Here is a 21944-nt window from a genome sequence, read left to right as displayed (position 1 = left end):
TTATTATTTGCTGATATTTAATTTTACTGTTTACTATTATGTTCTAATGCGTTGTTGAACATTGCTTTCTTTGATATAATTTATCTATCTTAAAGTTCTATTTTGTTATGACTTTTTTGTATTGGATCAGATTGTTATTCGGTATGTGAGCTTTGCTATTTTGTTGTTTCTTCAGCTTGTAAGCTGCCTTGTGTATCGCAATACAGAGAAGTGGTATACAAATTAAAAGTAAAATGAAATGGCTATTAAAACTGGAGGTCACTAGGAGCACAAAACGATTCAGGGCGTGTGGACTCTAATGTGTGAACCGACCCTAAATCAACCATGCAGTGAATATGGTTGCTCACCTAAACACATTCTGCCTGTTCCATCCAGTGTCAGGCCATCAGGACACTCGCAATGAAAAGATCCTCTGCTGTTGACACACCGTCCATTGGGGCACACTCCAGGGAAAACTTCACATTCATTTACATCTAGAATAAAGTATGAATAGGAAACTACAATTTATCCTGATTTTATTGAGACTAAATAAAATTTTAAAATTTTAAAAAATCCTTCCAGTAGCACCTTAGAGACCAACTAAGTTTGTTATTGGTATGAGCTTTCGTGTGCATGCACACTTCTTCAGGTACACTGAAACAGAAGTCACCAGACCCTTATATATAGTGAGAGGATGGGGAGGGGTATTACTTCAGAAGGGTGGTGGGAATGGGTGATTGGCTGATAGGTGTGGTAAACCTGTTATGACTGCAGAAAAGGAAAAAGCAAGGGGTGAGATGGCTAAAAGTAGCTTTATCATGTATAATGAGATAAGAATCCAATGTCTCTATTTAATACTATCACATTGCTCCAATTAAGGAAATATAAGAATATGAGAATATAAGAATTGGCATGCTGAATGAGATCAAGGAACTGTCCCACGCCTCATTTATCACATTCTTCAACCCCCTCAGCCTTTTCACTGACTCAGTGGTTGTTTAGAAATTGTATTTTTTAAAAAAAATAATGCCCAAAAATGAGAAAGGATAAGGGATATGGAGCAGCTTGGAGTCGTGGTTCCTTGACTTCAATAGGCGTTGTTGTTGTTAGAATAAATAGGTTCAATAATTACATTTGTGAAAAAGAACAACAAAGAATAACTGTACCTTCACAGGAAACACCTTTGACTCTTGCAAATCCTCTGGGGCATGCTGTGTCTGCAGTGAAGCAAAAATTTATTTCAGAACATGCTAGGTCAATGAGGCCGAGTTGCCATGAAGGGGACCAAAAGCTATATTTGTTAACAGATTTGATAAAATTCAAGCATTTTAGCCCATGAGTAAGTTTAAGAAATGAAATATAAACAAGCTACTGTATATTAGGGATGGGAAACCTGTGGCCCTCCAGATGTGACAGAATCCCAAAACCCATCATGCTTCAGCCAACACAGCCAGTGGTCAAGGTAAATGACAACTGTAGTTCAAACCCTACTCAGATGGGGGGGGGTCTGAATCTAGGTACATCCTTCCGCCTTCTTACAGCTGATTCAAAGCCAAGAGAAAATAGCATCATTTCGACATGGAAATCCTCATGCACACCTGTGCAAAAAGTTGAGAGGACCTGAGCCTTAAAGTTTTTGGCTGTCTGAATTTCAGTGTCTTAACCCCTCTTCCTGATATACCAAAGACATACATTCTTCCTATTATCCAGGATGTCTAAGCAGAAATGAGCTTTACTTGAACTGACGGCAGAATAGGATTTAAATGAGTGAATGCACTCTGTTTGCCCTGCTTCAGTATGCTGCTACTTTCTTTAAATACTGGAAGATGATGTAATATAATAGTTTTTTAAATCACATAATTAGGAAATGAATCACTGCAAAAATTCCTGGTTTGCATACAATGTGAAATGAGATGTTAACATCTGTTTGTGACTGACAGTTCAGAATTCTTAACCAGTGAACACTTTCTTTTATTTAACAATACTTACAAATGTACATTCATACATTACATTACACAGAGAATATATTATGGTCTGTACCCAGATTTCCCCTTCCACACACGGAAGGGATTCTAATCCTGCTGGAAGAAGAGGGAGAAGGTTTTCACCAATTTCTCCTTTTGCCTTCAACCTTGTATGTTTCCGAGCAAAATTCAAAGTGTTAGTGTTGACCTTTAAAGCCCTAAACAGCCTTGGCCCTGTATACCTGAAGGAGGGCCTCCACCTCCATCATCCACCCTGCACACCGAGGTTCAGCTCTGAGGGCCTTCTGGCAGCTCCCTCACTGTGAGATGGGAAGCTACAGGGAACCAGGCAGAGGGCTTTCTTGGCAGTGGCGCCTGCCCTGTGGAACACCCTACCATCAGATGTCAAACAGATAAACAACTATTTGACTTTTAGAAGACATCTGAAGGCAGCTCCATTCAAGGAAGTTTTTAATGGGTGATGTTTTATTGTGTTTTAATATTTTCTTGGAAGCAAACTGGAGTGGCTGGGGCAACACAGCCAGATGGGTGGCTTTAATAATAATAATAATAATAATAATAATAATAATAATAATAATAATAATAACCTACACTGCCACCTCCCATGCTTTTCTGGAACCCCCCCCTTGCAAACATCTGGAGTAGATTTTCAGGGTGCATAGGTGGCTACAGGGGGAAGGGGAAATATAGAAAAACCACCTCCTCTCCCTTCAGCAGAAGCATTCCACTAGGAGAGTTCCATTCCTGGGAAGTCTGAATCCAGACCAGTTAAATATATTTGGTAACACCGTAAATGAGTTTAATAAGCAGACTTTTCTTTACTTAAAGGATGCATACAGTCAGCCAGTTATAAAGCAATGTTCCACCACTGAAACAACTCACATATTTCTGCCAAGTAGCTAGAGAACATTGCAAAGTAAAAAATCCTACCTAATTCGCAGCGCTCACAAGGGCTACCCCAAGCAGCTCCCAAAGTAGCACAGCATTCTGATTTTAGAGTAGCTCCATTGATGTTCACTTCACAACGATTGTCTTGAATGTTCAGCCAACATGTTCCTTTCAGACTGTCTGCAGTGAATTAAAACAAAACAGGATATTCATAATCCACCTGTGTCATCAGTGTTGGAAGTGAAAATGGCTACAGCCAGCCTGATCATTGGGATGCTTGCAGTAGTTTGTGCTCCAGTTGCCAGTTCATCAATGGTAAAAAGGTAAAGGTAAAGGACCCTGACAATTAAGTCCAGTCGCAGACGAGGGAGCCAGCGTTTGTCCGCAGACAGTTTTCTGGGTCATGTTGCCAGCATGACTAAGCCACTTCTGGTGAAACCAGAGCAGCGCACAGAAATGCCCACCGGAGTGGTACCTATTTATCTACTTGCACTTTTGGGTGTGCTTTCGAACTGCTAGGTTGGCAGAAGCTAGGACAGAGAACTGAAGTTCACCACCGACCTCCTGATCGGCAAGCCCAAGAGGCTCAGTGGTTTAGACCACAGCACCACCCGTGTTCATCAATGGTAAAGACTGCCAACATTGCAGAGACAAACTACACACCTTTGTGTATTTGTTCTTATTTTGGGTCTTAGAGGTTTGGGGGTGGGTTGGTTTTTTTTTTTTACAAAAAGCTTGCATGTCAGGGGAGGGCTTGTTGACTCTTCTCCTTGCAGGCCCATACACATTTACATACAATGGAACTTACCTCTGAATATTCATGAAAAGGCTCGCATTGTAAAATAATCATGATCTGTAACTTCCACTTAGCAATAGTGAAAAACAGAACCACATTTATAAACTGAGTTTAGACCACTGAGATACAGGTATCAGGGGCAGTGTCATTCCACTAGATGCCAGTGTCATTCCACTAGCATGAAGCTCCCAGTTTGGGCAGGAGTCTGCAAGTGTTGCTTGCTGGCAGCAGATAGCAGAAATCCCTGAAACAGTACATGTCCTGGGGTGGGGAGGGGCTGAGCGGGTCCTGGATCTGTTGGATCCCACCACCATCACATGAAGGCATTAGACATAAGATGTTATGTTAAGTCCCACTGGTCAGCAGACAGGTTGGATTGTACATACCACTATGAAAAATCATTCTTTGAGCCTTATTAGAAATATTAATGTAGACACAAAGGTGTAAGTTCCCAAAATGTCTGGAACAGAGTGGGAACCTGTGGACCTTCAAGTGCAGATGGACTCTAACTCCCATGGACCTTAAGCAGCATGGCCTGTCATCAGGAATGAGTTCTAGTCCAGCAACATCTGGAAGGCTAACGCTTCCCATCTCTGGCCTATAAAATGTATCAACAGTGAAGCGGGTCTCTCTTGAAAGTCAGAGCCAGAAAAAACTTTTCTCACCATATTCAGTATTTCATAAGTCCAAGATAAGACAGCACATGAAATATTATTCTTGAAACTTTGTTTGATACAACTCTCATGGAGAAAATGAGAATCTTGATCTATTTTGATAAATTCTTTCTAGGGAGCAATACCTTGCTGTGTTACAAGTTGGATATTTCCAGATACCATTCTTTCTCTAAGGAATGTAGTCAACTGAATTTAACTCAGCACAATAGCCAACGGAATTCGTGCTTTTGTTTAAACAGCAAAACAAACCAATAGACTCACCAATACAGATGAAACCCGTAGAGTCTAGTTTGCTGCCAGATGAACACTCACAGATGAAAGAACCAAGATTATTCTTGCAGGCACCGTTGACACAAGGACTGCTTTCACATTCATTTATATCTATAATCCAGAAGGAAAAGACACTGTTAGATTCGCCATGTGTTTTTGGAAAATATTATGATGTATAAACCCTGCCATGAACCATGTTATGCCAGAATGTCTGGAAAATTTGTTCACGTTTTTTTGTTTAAGCGTTAAACTAAATTTCTATAATGCAGAGAATGTAGGGCAGAAGACAGCTTGCATACTTTGGGAAGTGCTAATTAACTGGCTGCTTCGCATAAAGCAACAAACTTCCAAGAACTTGGACTGAAACTGTTTTCCAGAATAAATTATAATTGTCTTGTGAGAAATCAAAGCCCATTTAATGGAAAGCAATCCACTCCCTGCCAGAATGTACTGCGGCCAAACAAAGGCTGTATTGTTTCTGTCATTTTATGGCTCCATGAGGCTTTGGGAAAATTAAGAAACTAAACATTACAATGCTGTCTGTGACTCCACAGACCTGGAAACTTCCTAAAAAGTAATGCTGCAACTATAATAAATATACAAAATAGTATCTCCCTACTAGCCCCACTCCTAAACTTCACCTGTCCCTTTCCATGGCTCAACCTCAGGCTTTCCATGTGCTGTTTTTAAGTAGGTCGGTATGTAGGTGTGCAACCCAACCTAACAATATCAATCTTTTTTTTAATTTTTAAAAAAGGAAAATTAGCTTGAACTCTACTTTTTTAATCATGAAAAAGTAATTTTCGATAATTCTCTAAAGAGTAGTTTTGTGTGTATAAATATATTTGCAGTTCACCTGAATCTTTTTTGATATGAGTCTTATATCATGCAAGACATACGGTACTATTGCAAACAGAAAGTTCATGTTATGGTTCAGGAATGCAATACATTTTAGTACTTAATTACTTTCTCAAGGAGGGACTAAGAACTAAATCCAACCCACTAAACCTAAAATTAAAAAATAAGTGAAAAATTAAACACAAGAGCTAGTTAAATACTGGATAAATATACCCTAGTAGGTAATAATAAATACACAGATTAGATATATTAAAAAAATCCACTTATACTTCCTTTGAATATGATATGCTACTCTGTTCTCCCATTCCCATCCCAAATCTGTATTTCTCCAGAAATACTCCTTTGCACCCCTTTTTAGATTCTCCAGACCAGAGTGCTAAAAACAGTTCATTGCCTGAGGAGAGGCTGGGTTAGAACATCTGGGATACTCTACTGATTATTGACCAGTATATATATAAATATACATATATAATGAGAGAGGGAGAGAGGGGGACATCTGGGATACTTGTATATCTAGACATTTCGGGTACTTGTTCACAGGGGAGACTCCAAAATTCCCAGGATAGCTCCAGACTGCATTACTTAATCAGAGGAAACACTGGTTGGAAGCATTCGAAGTCCACAGTTTCACAGTGCAACTAAGACACAAAGCTAACTTCCTAAGATCCTCATCTATGTTTAAAAATAAAAACTAAAAAAATTGGGCATTTTTTTGTAGTAGCATTATTTGAAAGAAAATTTAAAATGACATCCTTCAACATTAATAAGTTTTTGAGTTCATCTATTCTTTATACTCTTAATACTGAAAAATGTAGCCTAGCTATATTGTGAGTTGACCTTTGTAAAAGTAACATATTTAGTTTGCCTAGTCATTTCTTCAGAGTCAAAGCCAAAGTTGGAATTGTCCCTTGTGATTACATTACAGTGATTTATACTTTGTTGTTTGTGTTCTGGATTCATGTTCAACTGTGTGAACACGTTTATAGCCAGAGCTGTGCTTTGAAGATAAATATCAAGATGAACAGATCCAGTTAGCATCTCCCTCTTGTATTATTTCAACCTTCAGCCTACAATAAAACTCCCCATGATACTAGGACATAAAACACACTCACGACCATTTGAGCGCCTATAAAAACATGCAGTGTAATCCTACGCGTATTTACTCAGAAGTAAGTCTCAGTATTTTCAATAGGGCTTGTTTCCAGGTAAAGTGTGTATAAGGATTACAGACTTAAGCTGTCATTGAGTTCCAAGTAACCCTATTGCGCTTTGATCAGGCTTCTTCAAAGTAAATGGTTTTAGAATTGTAGTCTGTTTTCAAAAATTATGGAAGCTCAGGGTTGAAGAATAACATTTGAACAGAACTGCAAGTCTAGTCCCTGCTGAATCATCTTAATTGCGCTTGGGGGAGGGGAAATGTCTGTGTTGCAAGTGCTTTTCACAGACATGACTATATCGTTATTATACAATTCAAACAACTTCACCATGATATTAAAAGGCTTACATCAGACGATTTAGTAAATGTTCATGGAACTAAACCTGAATTGACTCTGGCAGAAGTGAAGCATCTATAAAGCGAGTTTACTTTAGTTAAACTCATAGATAACTGAGTTTAGTTCAAGAAGCAAGTCGTTTCCTGAAAGGGGCAATTTAAATTCACTATGAAATCAAGACAAAATATTCCATAGCCAATCCAAGTGCAAGTCTTGGCTGATTGTTTGGTATCTGAATGCTCCTGATTCTTTATAAATATGGAAATGCTACTCAAATGCCATGGGAAATTCAAGAGAATTATGTGGCGATAAAAATGAGTAGACACTGTATGTTCAAAAGTACACATAAGTTTTTAGATGTTATCAAATCAACCCGGATGCGGTCTGTATTAATCTATGGCTAAGCTGACTCAGGCTAACGGACAGAACAATCCAAAGGGAGTAAGAAAGGGAGACTCCCTGGTGGAAGACAGATAAAATTCAAAGCCCTGCTGAGTTACTTTATGGCAGAACAGATGGTAGGAATGTTTGGTGGTGGGAGGGGGTAATATTCCTGGTCATTTTCCAGTCTTTCCCTCCCACTTATCCCAATAGGAGATAAATCAGTAAGCCAGCTGCAGGACTTGCATACTTTTATCCCCATCCAGGAGGTGGGAGTCATGGGGATAGAGAATAGAAGGGTCTGGATTGAGCAAATTCAAGTTCCTGGAACAACCCTTTTCACTGTTACCACTGTGAAATATACTCGGAGTTGAGTGTGGATTTCATGCTCCTTATTCAGCTCATAGTAGTGAGGAATGAATGTTCTCCCAAAATATCTGCTTTATATACATTATTTATACAATGGGCCACACGTGATTAGCTAATTCCAGGATTCTCCTGTAGGCCAATCAGGTTGCGGATTCACTTCCACCTGGAGCTGGATTGGGTGGCTCCTGCAGACCAATCATACTGCTGCATTGTTCTAGGACCAATCAGACTGCTGCATTCTGAATCCTATTGTTCTAGGACCAATCAGACTGCTGCATTCTGAATCCTATTGTTCTAGGACCAATCAGACTGCAGCACCAACAGCAAAGAACCATGTGTGATCAAGCTTTCTGCGTCTGCAATAGGCGGCCTACAATGGTGGACTTTCTTCCCTACCCCATGGATCTCCCTCTCTGTTCATGGAAAGGAAGCTCCACTGTATCCTATGGGCTTTTGGATCAGTGGTGTAGCCTAGTAATTTTAGACCCTGAACTGAATGACATTACCAATAATGGGGGCTCTTTAAATGGCACATAAGTAACATTTCTGTTTTCTCCCCAGCCCTCCCCACTCCGTGTGCTTTGCAACCAGTTCTACATGCATGATATGTTAGACCAGGGCAGTCCAAGTGGGCCGCAAGAGTACTTCAAGATGGAACCCGCGGGCCACACACTGCCTTGTCATGCGGTGGGGTGGGGAACCAAAATTTAATATCCCTCCCGCCCTTGCGCTGCCTTCCCAAAGCCAGCTAAGTGAGGCGCAAAGCTCTGGCAGGGTCCCAGAGCCCTCCTACCTCCTTCCCAAAGCTGGGAAAGCGCTAACTAGGCTTTGCAAAGGAAACAAGAGGACTCTGGACTCTGTCAAGGTTGTTCATGCCTCCTTTCCAAAGCCCAGCACCTTCTTACCCAGCTTTGGAAAGGAAGTGTGAGGGCTGCGGGGAGGGCAGTGGTATCAAATGTTGCCAAGGGCTGCATGCAGTCCACGGGTGATGTGTTGGACAACCCTGTGTTAGACCGGGAGGGTGCAGAAACCTAACTAAAAACGTTGATTTAAAAAATAAATAAAAATACTCTGAGTAAGCACAGCTTTGCGTTTTAAATCATGGAGCCAACATGACAGGAATAAAATTGGAGTTTTATCCTCCTGTCCTGATGCTTAATACATTTACCTGGGATAAATGCCCACCTGTAACCATGTACATCAGTGTTTCCCAAATTTGGGTCTCCAACTGTTTTGGGACTACCACTCCCATTATCCCTAGCTAGCAAGTGGTTAGGGATGGTGGGAATTGTAGTCCAAAAACATCTGGAGACCCAAGTTTGGGAAACACTCATGTATATGCTCAACAGAGCACCCCCTGACTATAATTAAAAAATAAGAAGCGACACAGGATGCTACAGTGACCATGAAAGCTGAACAGTCCTTGGCATCTGCTTGCTTACCCAGATGATGACTTGGGGCTAGGTTGGCATTAACTAAAGTTCAGCCCTAGCAACAATGCTGCCTGGGAAATTGCTGTCTTAGTGGCCCATTCTAGCTTTTCATCATCAAAATAATATACACAGGAGTAGTGGTAACAAAGGGCCCATTCCAAGTTTAGTATTCATTCGGCAGCAATGAGACCTCCAGTCATTCAGTCTACTTGGGAAGATGCAGCAAACTGCAACTATTCTATAGATTGTGGCCCAAAGGAATTCTCTGCAGGTGTCTCTGAAGAACAATTGGCTGCATAGATGCTCTGTGCTGGTGCAACTTAATGTAGCTTAATGAGATGTGGAAGATATTCATATTCAGGAAATGAATTCATAAGTAACAAAAAGTAGTTATAGCCTATTTGACCAGTTTCCAAGCTTAAAAATAATTTAAAACAGGAACTGAAAAATGGAAGAAATGAAGCTTTGGTACTTTGCATTAGGTAAGACGACAGAATGTGGTAACTCAGGCTTATAACCGATGACTTTCTTTAAATTCTTAATTAGTTTTATGAGATAAATAGTTATGAACTATGGACTGCAAGAATATCAAACCTATCTGAAGGAAATCAGCTCTGAGTGCTCACTGGAAGGACAGATCCTGAAGCTGAGGCTCCAATACTTTGACCACCTCATGAGAAAAGAAGACTCCCTGGAAAAGACCCTGATGCTGGGAAAGATGAAGGGCAGTAGGAGAAGGGGACGACAGAGGATGAGATGGTGGGACAGTGTTCTTGAAGCTACGAACATGAGTTTGACCAAACTTCAGGAGGCAGTGGAAGACAGGAGTGCCTGGCGTGCTCTGGTCCATGGGGTCACGAAGAGTCGGACACGACTGAACAACTAAACAACAACAAGTTATGAACTCAGGACTACATCCATACTTTTCGCTGCTGAAATCTTACCTTCACATGTGTCAGTTTCACTGCTGAATATATACCCCTTTGGGCATGAACAGCTGTAGCTTCCAGGGGTATTTCGACACAAGCCATTGTCACATAGCAATCTGTTCACTAGACATTCATCGATGTCTGGAAAGGAAAAGTTGATCATACCTATTAGTATGTACGACACGAATGGTGTTGCCCCTTCCCACTCACAATAGCAGAAGGAAAATTAACATTAGCACTATTCCACAAATGCTTCTGTCAGTGATACTCTTCTAGAATAATTCACTATGGAATTCACCATGAACACCTCCCTCGTTGTTCTCTTAGAATGGCAATGGCGCCTACCTGAGAGGTGCCAGAACTGAGTTCCTGTGAGTTCCCGCTGATAAAAAGCCCTGGCTTCTATAAGCAGAAGCGGTTCAATTGGTATGGAGGAGCTTCCTGGCAGGAAGGCTGGTTTTGCTTACTGGAAGGGAGAGGGGTGAAGTAGTACAGAGTTTGGTGTGTAAATGCACTGTACAAATTGCCAGTTTACAGTGGCGTAGCGTGGGTTGTCAGCACCCGGGGCAAGGCAAGTAATTTGTGCCCCCTAACCCGTGGATTTGTGCCCCCTAACCCTAACCCCCAGATGTTGCGCCCAGTGCGGCCAGCCCCCCCTGCACCCCCCACGCTACGCCACTGCCAGTTTAGCTCTGCCGGTACTGTACATTTGCAATGTACCAACTTCTCTGCTTCTCTCCCCTTCCTCTCCTATTAAGCAACAGTGACCCACCTGTTAGAAAGTGGTCCCATTGCACCCACTGAGCAACAGTGAAAGAATTCATCCAGCTCTATATAAGAGCTAGCATGCTCCTTTTGCACAAAAGCCTGCGCAAGAAAAAGGGCAATTCTTTCTTTGGTTTCACTTTCCCCACACAAAACTCTAGTGAAAGATATAAAAGAGCTCTTCAATTAGCAGAACAGAAGACCAGGAAGGTTCTTTCTCGTTTGAGGTACCCAAGACTCCCTCTATTGTGCAGGGAAGGCAGTGACCACAATATTTAGCTTTCAAGCACTATTCCTGCTGCTGTCAGAATCATAGGCAGCCACAGCAGAAATCGTATGAATACAGTTCAGATAACATACCAACACAATTTCTTCCTGAAATATCCGATTCATACCCGCTGTTACAATTACACCGATAGCTGCCACGCAGGTTTTCGCAAACCCCATTGGAGCAAATGTCAGGATCTAAAGCACATTCGTTAATATCTGCAATAATAAAATAATTAAGGTTATTAATGTAGGAAGTTAATATTTTAAATGACAAGCAATACACGGCACTAGCTTCCTACAGCAAAACCATTTAGTAAAAAGTGAAACCAACCATACTGAAGTTGCATAAATTAAACCAGAATTAAACATCAGCAGACAAAATATAACATTGGTCTGTTTTGCCCAGACAATAAAGGAATATTAATCTGCTGCTGTATTTTCGTGTCCATTAGTATTTTTACCTGGTCTCAACTGTTTTTCAGTGTGGTTGCTTTAAATATGGCAACCTGCTTTGAGATTAGTGCTGGGCTGAAATATTTTAAATAAGATCTCCTTATTATAGGACTGCAGCCTGAAGCTGCTTGGGAACTGCTTGGAGTATATGCACAGTTTTAAGGAATGAAAGTTCTTTCATTTTATTAAAATACTATGTATATGCTACTGCCAAGAGAACATGTATAAATACATTCCATGCTTCTGCTGCAGCAAGAGAGAATTTTGCCATTGGTTCCAGTGGAAAAACAGCTTAGCCGTCTGGTTCACTTTAAAAAAAATATGGTGCCTCGTACCTAAAACAACAGCATGTAGGAGGTTGAGGAACAAAATATTTTTGTCCATTTATCTGATTTCATGCACATGATTTATTTATTTATTTTAATTTCCTTCTCTTTTTTTATAGGTCACACCTGTAAAATGTTACGGAGCATTACCTCTTCCATCCACTGTAATTCCCACGCCACTGCTACACAGACCACGGAACTCAGCTTCTCATATGAAAACAAAAAGGTAGAAAAACGTAAGAAAAGTAGGTTAAGTATTACTATGTTTTAATACCATGTTACCTCAACTACTGCCGATTCAAATTGGATGTTAATTAACATTAGCAAGCACTGTGGAAGGAAATAACAGTCCCAAGTAGGGAAGAATGGCAAGCCAGTCCAGTCTGCTGGACTATGCTGAAATGGCAAAACTGACCGGGAGACTCAGGAACCAAGATGATAAAGACTTAAAAAAAAAGAATGGGAAAAATTCATAACTTACTCAGGAGACCATTGCAAACAGATAAAAACGTTAGCTGGACTTTAAAAACCACTTGTCAAGAAACGAAAGATATGGACAATTTAGAGAAATGGAAACTGTGGAGAATGTACGGATATGTAGTTTTAGAAAAATTATTATAAGGACCCATGTAGGGGACGGATGGGGGGGTGTCACAAGATCCAGGGAACCTCATGAATTGATATATTAAAGGTTTTTTCTTTGAAAAATTACTTTAAACTTGTTTTCATAAAAACCAATAAAAAAGATTTCAAAATAACAACAACGAAAACATTTGCAAGTACTGTAAGGGTTTTTTTTATTGTTTATGTACTTATTAAATTTATATCCCACCCTTCCTCCCAAAGGAGCCCAGGGCAGCCGACAAGTGATAAAACAAAGAAAACATCTTTAAAACAATTCCAGTACAGATGTAAAGTGGGAAAGATCTCTACCTGAAAGGCTCATTGGACAAAGGTCTTCAGCAGGCATGAAAACGACAACTGAGACAACACCTGTCTAGTTTTCAAAGTAAATGCCACAACACTGAAAGCCTGATTACTACATTGTACAGAACAGAGCTACTGCTAAATAGTATCCACCCTAATTTGCAGGGTGCAGTGATCTATTGGTGAGATTATATTTTGGGTATCCTGGTTCCCATCTGTATATGACTTTATACACAAAACCAGCACCTTGAACTTAGCCCAGTAGCTAATTGGCAGTCTGTGCAATTCTTTTAACAGCAGGGTAAAGGTAAAGGGTAAAGGGACCCCTGACCATTAGGTCCAGTCATGGCCGACTCTGGGGTTGCGGCGCTCATCTCGCTTTATTGGCCAAGAGAGCCGGCGTACAGCTTCCAGCTCATGTGGTCAGCATGACTAAGCCGCTTCTGGTGAACCAGAGCAGTGCATGGAAACACCGTTTACCTTCCCGCCGGAGTGGTACCTATTTATCTACTTGCACTTTGACGTGCTTTTGAACTGCTAGGTTGGCAGGAGCAGGGCCCGAACAACGGGAGCTCACCCCATCACAGGGATTTGAACTGCCGACCTTCTGATCGGCAAGTCCCAGACTCTGTGGTTTAACGCACAGTGCCACCCACGTCCCAACAGCAGGGTAACATAACATGCTGCCAATATCCTGCTCCAGGGAGCGGCCGAGACAACACATTTTGCATCAGCTGCAGCTACCAGACCAACCTCAAGGGATCACCAGTGCATGGGTGACTATTATCAGGCTATCCTGGTCTAGAAACGGTTGCAGCTGTCTTACCAGCTGAAGCTAGCAGACTGACTATTACTACTACTCCCCTGTTTTCATGGGCAATATACATTTTTCACAGTAATCAAAAGAAGAACACAACTTTACCCGAGTTCTTGGCAGGGCATGGGTGGCAAGGCTCTCCAAACCCATAGTCCAGATTGGCACAGCAACATTCAGATTTTGTCACTGCTCCAGGAAAAGGTCGGACACATATTCCCTTTTTGATCCCACCATAGCATGTGCTGCGCATATGCGTATCTAAGAGGAGTCGGGCAGAACAATAGGTGAGTTGTCTTACAACTGGAAATGGTATGAAGAAATACTCTTCACATAAAAAATGAACCCAAAACCTTTACATCTACAATTCGTTAATTAATACTGAATACAAAATTTGGCTTCTACAAAGTCCAATACCGACCAAATGTTGACATCCAACATAGGCTTATATCTGTATCTGAATATTCCGTTCATGCCCAAAGTTATTTCTAATATGTCTTACTTAACTTTATTTCCTGCAGGTTACTTCTGAGTTTGTATGAATGCATGTATGATTTAAGATTATTTACATTGCAATTCTATACATGTCTACTGAGTACGTGTGTATAGTACGGCAGTCTTAATGAAATTTTCTTTTCATACAGTCTGTTAAATATTTAACCTGCTTGTCAGCACTACTAAAAGCCCTAAGCAGAATGTTTAATAAAATACGCCAATTCTCAGACTATAAACACTTTTCAGCTGCCTACAGTTTCTGCCTACATCACTTAGATCATTCAAAAGATCCTGCAGCTTAGCCAACAAGAAGGGTTTTGAAGCCAAAGAGAATTTACAGTAGATTTGTTAACAGTAGACGCACACTATGAAATTCTGTTCAGAGGGACAAGAATGAGTAAGATTTTTTTTATTATGCGCTATTTAAGATTTCTTCCCATTACTGCATGTCTAGAGTAATTATATCATCTTGTTGGGGAACTGAATTTCCTAAACGATTCCTGATTTTGCCTCTAGTGAAGAAATAGTCTAACAACTAATAGCAAGTTAGATTCTTTTAAGCACCAGCATTGTGTATTCCAAAAGAGAATTAAACACCCTGGACTACAGACATTACTGCTAGTGCGGGGCCAGGGCTTAGTAGGTTTTAGCTTCTGCCCTGAAACTTGTACTTTCAGCAAGGCAAATTTCCCCAGCATCAACAAATCTATGGCAAATTGAGAGGTGGGGGGGTGGGGGGAAAATCCCCATATAACTTTGGTATTATTTTAAGAATTGAACAGGTTATTCATGCCAACTTTGAATTTAGCCCTTTGGGTCTGGCTCTGGAATTACACAGAGTCAGCATCATAAACACAATGCCAAACCTAAACATTCTCATTTTCATTGATTTATTCCAGACTGCCAATGAACAATTTGCATTTATTAAAGAGTTGGTAGTAGAGAACACAGGAGAAGATGAAAAACTATAGTGTACACTACTAATTCATTAGGCAGTGTTTATTTATACAGTCATACCTCGGGTTGAAGTAGCTTCAGGTTAAGTATTTTCGGGTTGCGCTCCACGGCGACCCGGAAGTAATGGAGTGCGTTACTTCCGGGTTTTGCCACTCACGCAGGTGCTCAAAATGACGTCATGCGCATGCGTGGAAGCGGTGAATCGCAACCCGCGCAGTCGTGGGTTACGCTCTACTCAGGATGCGAACGGGGCTCCGGAATGGATTCCGTTCGCATCCAGAGGTACCACTGCATTTAGAAGACTAAACGGACTATGAAACTACAATGTGCTATCTGTTTCAAGTATGTGACAAAATAGGCTTTAGAACACATGGTGCAGTTCATCTTTGTAAATACAAGCAGTGGGAAAGTAGGCATTTCTGCAAAAGCTATTTTCATGGCAGAAGTGCTAGCACAAGTGGAAGTCAAGTAACAGCACGTGCACATGCACATGCACACACACATACCCCAGGAGCAGCAGTGGTTGGCTCCAATACACAATACCCTGCACTGTGCCAAACTCCTGCTGCCTTGCCCCTCTCTTTTGGTAAGCAGAAAAGATACACAACATTCAGGAGACGAAAGAGCAATGCAGTCCCAGCCACAGGGCCCCAGTGGCCGTAATGCTGAATGGTATATGATATTCTAGTGTTGTGCAACACTTCTGCTAGCCCAAGCTACCCACTGGGTCCAGCTGTTGCACTACGTTAACAATGGGGACCTCACTAGCAGAATGACTGCTGTACTAGCAGCTGCCACCATTGGCTCTCACCCATATTTGTTTAAACTTTATCACATTAAACTGTAAAAGTGTCTCTTACCTACACAAACACGACCATCAACTCCCACAGCTAGGCCTGGCGGACAATCGCAACGAAATGAGCCCTCGGTGTTAATGCAGTGACCATTCATGCAGATCCCTGGTTGATGGCACTCATCAATATCTGCAGGAAAATGTACGTTTTACTGATTAGTAAATGAAACCACGATTTTCTTATAAAAATGTGTAATTGCGGCCTTCTAATGTCATTCACCAACTGCTTCCACCGAAGATTCATATGTGGATTAAATAAACAATGAATAAGCTCAGGGCAAAATTTGATGAAAGGGCACAAACCTCAACACTGGCACAATTCAGTGGAAACTTTTCCTAAGTTAGTACAAGTGAAATATGTAGGAAAGAAACAACCATAGTTCTCTCTCTCTCTCTGTTTGTGTGTGTATAGAGTCAAGATTGCCATAATAAGGTGTCTTACATACCAGTACAGTAGCGCCCATTAGGAGCCAAGACAAAGCCCGGTTTGCAGATGCATTTGAAACTTCCATCCTCATTTATACACATGCCATTCAAACACATGTTCGTAGTTGTGCATTCGTCATGATCTAGAAAAACGAATTAGTAGATATATTTAATCCTTGAAGAAACTACTCAAGATCTCTTTCAAGATTTGTCTCATCTAATGAGAATCTTTCTACCAAAAAAACAAATGGGTGAAATCACACAAAATAAATGGCAAATCTTTATTTTAATCATTTTGTGCCAAACCTGGCTATACCTTAAGTGAGTGGTCCAACTGGAAAGTGAAAACTTCAGTTCATCCACTTTAAACAAGTGGACATGAAGGGCATTCACAGTGCACGTCCTCTTAGCATTTTCTCAGGGTGCTAAAAATTATGGCCAGTGCATTCTGTATTAATTGAAGCATCCCACCCACCGTCAAAGGCGGCCCCACATATAAAGCATGGCAGTGCTGCTTAAATCAGAATTTAAAGTCGGAATCTGAACCTGGTTTCATATCCTGGTTTGCAAACAACATTTAAATTCAGTTCAAAAGTTCAGGCGTCTCAGAAAACTGGTTTTAAATAGCCAGAATCTAAACACTGGTCAGACACATGGAAGGAGAAGAGGGGGGGAAACAAAGAGCAAGGGCATGGCCCCATGATTCATTATTGGCCCAACAGTCTGCTTTATTTTATCTCCATTCACCACTGATAAATAAAAAATGCCTGCAACTTTTGTTCCTTAAAAAAAAAGGATTAAAAAATGCAGAAATAGCTGCCCCTGCAGGATAGGTAAAGCCTCCCAAATTACAGGCAAATGAGGCTTGGGGCTTTTGTGTTGTGCACCTTAAAATTTGCTTTTTTTAAAAAAAAGGGGGAGGTGCAAATCCTTCTGAGGGCATGAATCCAGCCAAATTTCAGAAGGATAACTGCAATAGCTTTTTTCAATATGGACCAGAGTGTACTACATGTCAACCTATTTTGTAATTAACTGGCAAAGGCTAAATAAATAATAAAGTTATGTTAAAATTGAATTTGTTATTATAAAAAAAAAACCTGAAATGGTAGCTGAAATTTTAACAAGCCCACAGTATAGTCTCAGTATACAAATTGTTGATGTTTAACCTATGAATATACTTTATTTTGTGCCATAAGGCAGGACAGTATGGAAATTTGCACGTTTTATGAGCATTAAAAGTGAACAAAGAGACGAAACAAGTTATCTCATACCAACACAGTTTTTCCCATCAGTAGTTAGTTCAAACCCAGCATTGCAAATGCATTGGAAACTTCCATCAGTGTTCACACATCGGCCGTTTTTACAAAGCACGCCGTTCTGGATACATTCATCAAGATCTGAGAGGGGTGGGGGGAAACAGAGAATAATAACAATATAATTATCAACTAGTTTCAAGGAGAAAACAACAAACTGCTTCCAGACCACTGCGTCCAAACCTCAGGTTTACATACCCCTTACTCAATGAAAATCATATTTTTCAATTTTGCTATTGGGAAGCAAACATGAAGCAATTTGTCAGTATGTTTGAATTCTGTTTACAGATCTAGACTTGACACCACCACTGTCCCACTACTTAGTGTAATGGAACTCACATAGCTAAATTTAGCTAGATTGTGTCCTGTACATTTGAGATGTGAACCCTATAGCTTTAATATATACCAAATATCAAGTATTTTATCTATCCACAATCACTTGATTTTTCAAATGCAAGCATATTTGACAAAATCTGCTCCTGTAATAACACTTCTTTTCTTTCTTTTTGTTAGCATCCGTCTGTCTCGAGAGACAATAGTGTGTGCCTCTGGGGGAAAGATGAACCGCTGAAGAATCACAGCACCTGCTGTGGCTGCAGAGACTGGTGACTCATAACTGCTACTTCCCACATTGTTTTTGCTGTGTTAGTAGCACTGGACAGTGTGTATGGAGCCCGGACAGTGTGTATGGAGGTCCTGGGCTGGCCCAAATGACAAGACCTCCCTGTCGGTCTCACTGATATGGTCCAAAGGAAAGTACAGCAATACATTTGGCACCAGCTTGGCTGCAGCAGGCGCCAGCAGGAGGCGTACAGGAAACCATCCAACCATTTTACGGACTCCCATTCCAGATTTGTGTGGGGTTTGTAACTACTACATCACTGTCACCGTTTGCTGAAAAGGCGATTCAAAATCGTATTGATAATCTAAGGGGGGTGGGAGATCAAACTCAGGTCAAATATAAGCATGAGTAATTGCAGAAGTATTGGCCTTCTTACCAATGCAAGCCTGCTTTGTAGGTGTTCTCTGGAAACCTGTATGGCATTTGCAATAATAAGAGCCAGGTGTGTTCACACAGTCTCCATTAGTGCATGGATTTGATATGCACTCATCAACATCTGTTGATAGCAGAAAAGAAGACAATCAGATTTCACGAGTTATACAAAAAGCTCCTAACAAGTACAATTTCTGAACAGAGAAATAAATTTCACTTTCTTCAGCAGAAACTGACTCAACACACTAATCTAAAAAAAATAAAAATGCTTGCACCATGATTCTCAGTATACAGTCATTACCTAATGCAGCCCACTCAGTCTGTTTTCAAAAATATGCAGCATCTCATGCTTCTTAAATAAAAAAATAAAATCTAGGTAGAGAAAGAAAATAAAGCAATGAAGAAATATAAATATACACTTGTCACTAGATTACTAGGACTGAATCACAGAGTTATTGTTTCTCCATCATTAATTTGCCTTTCTGTGTTTTGGAGATGTGCCTGGCTGCTGATTTTAGGATAGGTTCAACACACTTGGATCATGCGGAAAAACAAAGTATCAGGATTGACAAACACATAGCATCACAGCAGTCAAATGCACTCACAAGACATGGCTCTTTACATGGAGGAGGCTGCCAAATGTAGCTTAACTACAGAAAAGCAACCATGTGAGCCTATTACTTGCTGAATATAATGCTACCCCTTGTTTCTGTTTAGGGACATTTCCTTAAATCAACAACCATTCGTATTTATGATTTTGAATAAAGTGTTTTAGTTAACAGCCTGAGCACACACCTGGGAAGAGGTTTAGCAGCTGTTTATGGCACAGATTTTCATATGGCATAATAGTGAGCATAATAGTGAGTTAGCTTCCTTCCTTCCTCCCTTCCTACTTTTTGCAGCAGCAATTAGATCATGCACAATGTCTTCCTTAAAGTGGGAGAACTGTGTGAATACTGTAATGAGCAGTGATCAAATGAAGGAGAAGAAGAGGAGGAGGAAGAAGAGTTTGGATTTGATATCCCGCTTTATCACTACCCGAAGGAGTCTCAAAGTGGCTAACATTCTCCTTTCCCTTCCTCCCCGACAACAAACACTCTGTGAGGTGAGTGGGACTGAGAGACTTCAGAGAAGTGTGACTAGTCAAAGGTCACCCAGCAGCTGCATGTGGAGGAGCGGAGACGCGAACCCGGTTCCCCAGATTACAAGTTTGCCGCTCTTAACCACTACACTACACTGGCTCACAGTGGTGAAGCCCCCGTCCCCATCTATGCAGATAAACCTTATTACAGAGGTAAAATGGACAACAGTTTAAGAAACCCATTTCCATTTCACCTACGTTGTAGGAGCTTCTGGGACTCTATGAAGCTGACAATACATTCTGAACCACTTGTGATTTTCATCTCTGTGGTGAAAAGGCAATAGTTTCTTGTCAGAGCATTCCCATTCTGCTCATTGTCTTTTTCCTTCAGCCTGTCCTTTCTTCCTGGGATCGCTTTCAAACTCTTGTTGCGTACAAAATGTGATGCTTCTTTTGCCTTAAGTCCTTAAGTTTTAGCTCTGTTGTTCCTTTCTGGAAACTTTACAGTGAGCTCCTGTTAGTTTGGCTAAAGCACTGGTTTTCTGAGCCGGCTGTAATGAGCAATTGGTAGCCTGTCCTCCAGCAGGAGTGGAACTAGAGGCTGCAGAGGGAAGCTGTTCCCTTCAGCACAAGACTACCCCCCAACCCATCACTCACAGTTTCAGTGGGGACAACTCTCAGGATACAGAATCAGCTTCACATGCGTGTTCCCAAAGCAAGCATGGAAACGGGGCTTCTCTTTGCAGGCTTTGTACAAAAACTCTCCAAACTTGTCTACCATGTTGCACTTCCAACTCCCAATTTACGTAGGGGTTATATTCCAAGGAACCTCGTTTATGTGAAAATGTGTATATTTGAAACACCATTTAAAAATCATCAAAACAGTTTCCTCAACCCTGCCGCTGCCTCACCCTGTTCTGCCCTCTTTTGTGGCATTTTCTGTTCTGGGTTCAGTGTGATGCGCATGTGTACAGCCGCACACATATTGGACATGCCTAAAATGGTCGCTCTCTCTCTTTTCTCCCCCTGAAGACCTTGTGCAAGAGTTTGCACATCAAGCTGCTAATAAAATTTTACTCAGTGTAAATGAAATCACATATAAAGAGGATTCCAAGTTATTTGCCCACGCCAGTGAAAAGTACGATATAAACATCAGAAATCTAACCTGGCAGATTATGACAATATTCTATCTAATACTATAGACCAATTCCCCATTTCTCATGCAAAACCCCCAGCTTAATTTCACACCCCACTTACTTTTGAGCATGTAGTTGAGAAAACTGCAGCAAAGCCATAAACATGAAGCAATATGAAGAGAACAGGATATATTAAAATAATCAAATGTAGCAGCCATTCAGCACTGACTTTTATAATTTTCTGTCTGAATTGTACACAGTAACTTGGGGATTCCTCCTCCCCCACAAACTTCCCTGTAGAATTTGATTATTTTTCTAAGTAAAAACATTTTGCACTCATGCACAGCAAGCCAATCTGTCGCTGGATTATTTGTTTCCGCCCTCAGCAAGCACATAATGCCAATAATTTCATCAGAACAAAGCCCAAAAATTAAAGCGCTATTGATATTATTTCAACTAGGCCACAGGTCCTCATGAATGTGTTGCCTGTTATATCCTGTCTGTTAACTTCATATGAAAATAAAAGAACTTCTTAAAGGAATGGACTGTACTGAACTGTTAATATATTCATGGGTGGAAGATATTTATAAACAACAAACATAACACTCCTTCCGCCTCGGCATGGTTTCTTCGGAAAGAAAATGCTAAGTTTACAGAACATATATTTACTTTATGTCCTATGCAAATACATGTACTCTGTGTGATAAGCAAATCTTTTAAACGCAGCCAGCAGTTCGCTTTTTTCACTAAATTCATGTCTACAGGGAATATTTCTATTCAGATCAACTCGTTTAAATTTAGTAAACTCCCATATTACTGCTGGTGGTGGAAGGGAGGAAAGATAAATGTACAATGGCTTTTCAATAAGGAAATGCCTGACAAGAGGAAAACTCTTACTTTTTGTTGGAAACCTTTCTGAAGAAACAGAATCTCCTAGCAAATGCCCCCCACATGAGAACACATTGTCTACTTAGTGCTATTTTGGCTTTTCTCTCATCTGCTCACTGTACCTCTCAAAGTACCCTATTATTGCTCAAATGGTTTTCCTTTGAACATTTTCCAGCTCTCTAAATGTCCCA

General features: G+C 40.7%; 1 protein-coding gene across 2 annotated transcripts in view; it reads right to left on the bottom strand.

The window, feature by feature from the left end:
• Positions 1-21944, bottom strand: part of FBN2 (fibrillin 2) — a 134515-nt gene that overhangs the window by 56180 nt on the left and 56391 nt on the right. Inside the window, exons 2-14 of one of the 2 annotated variants that reach the window (XM_081213503.1) lie at positions 20987-21009; positions 18653-18772; positions 17613-17738; positions 16362-16484; positions 15923-16045; positions 13719-13871; positions 12020-12073; positions 11181-11306; positions 10071-10196; positions 4584-4703; positions 2895-3032; positions 1146-1196; positions 348-473 (exon numbers count right to left, since the gene is read on the bottom strand). In XM_081213503.1, coding sequence (XP_081069629.1) covers positions 348-473; positions 1146-1196; positions 2895-3032; positions 4584-4703; positions 10071-10196; positions 11181-11306; positions 12020-12073; positions 13719-13871; positions 15923-16045; positions 16362-16484; positions 17613-17738; positions 18653-18772; positions 20987-20996 — 1396 coding nt within the window. In that variant the 5' untranslated portion in view covers positions 20997-21009. The remainder of the gene's footprint in view (positions 1-347; positions 474-1145; positions 1197-2894; positions 3033-4583; positions 4704-10070; positions 10197-11180; positions 11307-12019; positions 12074-13718; positions 13872-15922; positions 16046-16361; positions 16485-17612; positions 17739-18652; positions 18773-20986; positions 21010-21944) is intronic. The other variant, XM_081213502.1, reaches the window with a different exon arrangement.

Source organism: Podarcis bocagei, assembly GCF_964188305.1.
Source record: "Podarcis bocagei genome assembly, chromosome: 11".
Taxonomy (NCBI): Eukaryota; Metazoa; Chordata; class Lepidosauria; order Squamata; family Lacertidae; genus Podarcis; species Podarcis bocagei.
The sequence above is the reverse complement of the archived record's forward strand: the minus strand, read 5'-3'. Positions and strand labels throughout refer to the sequence as shown.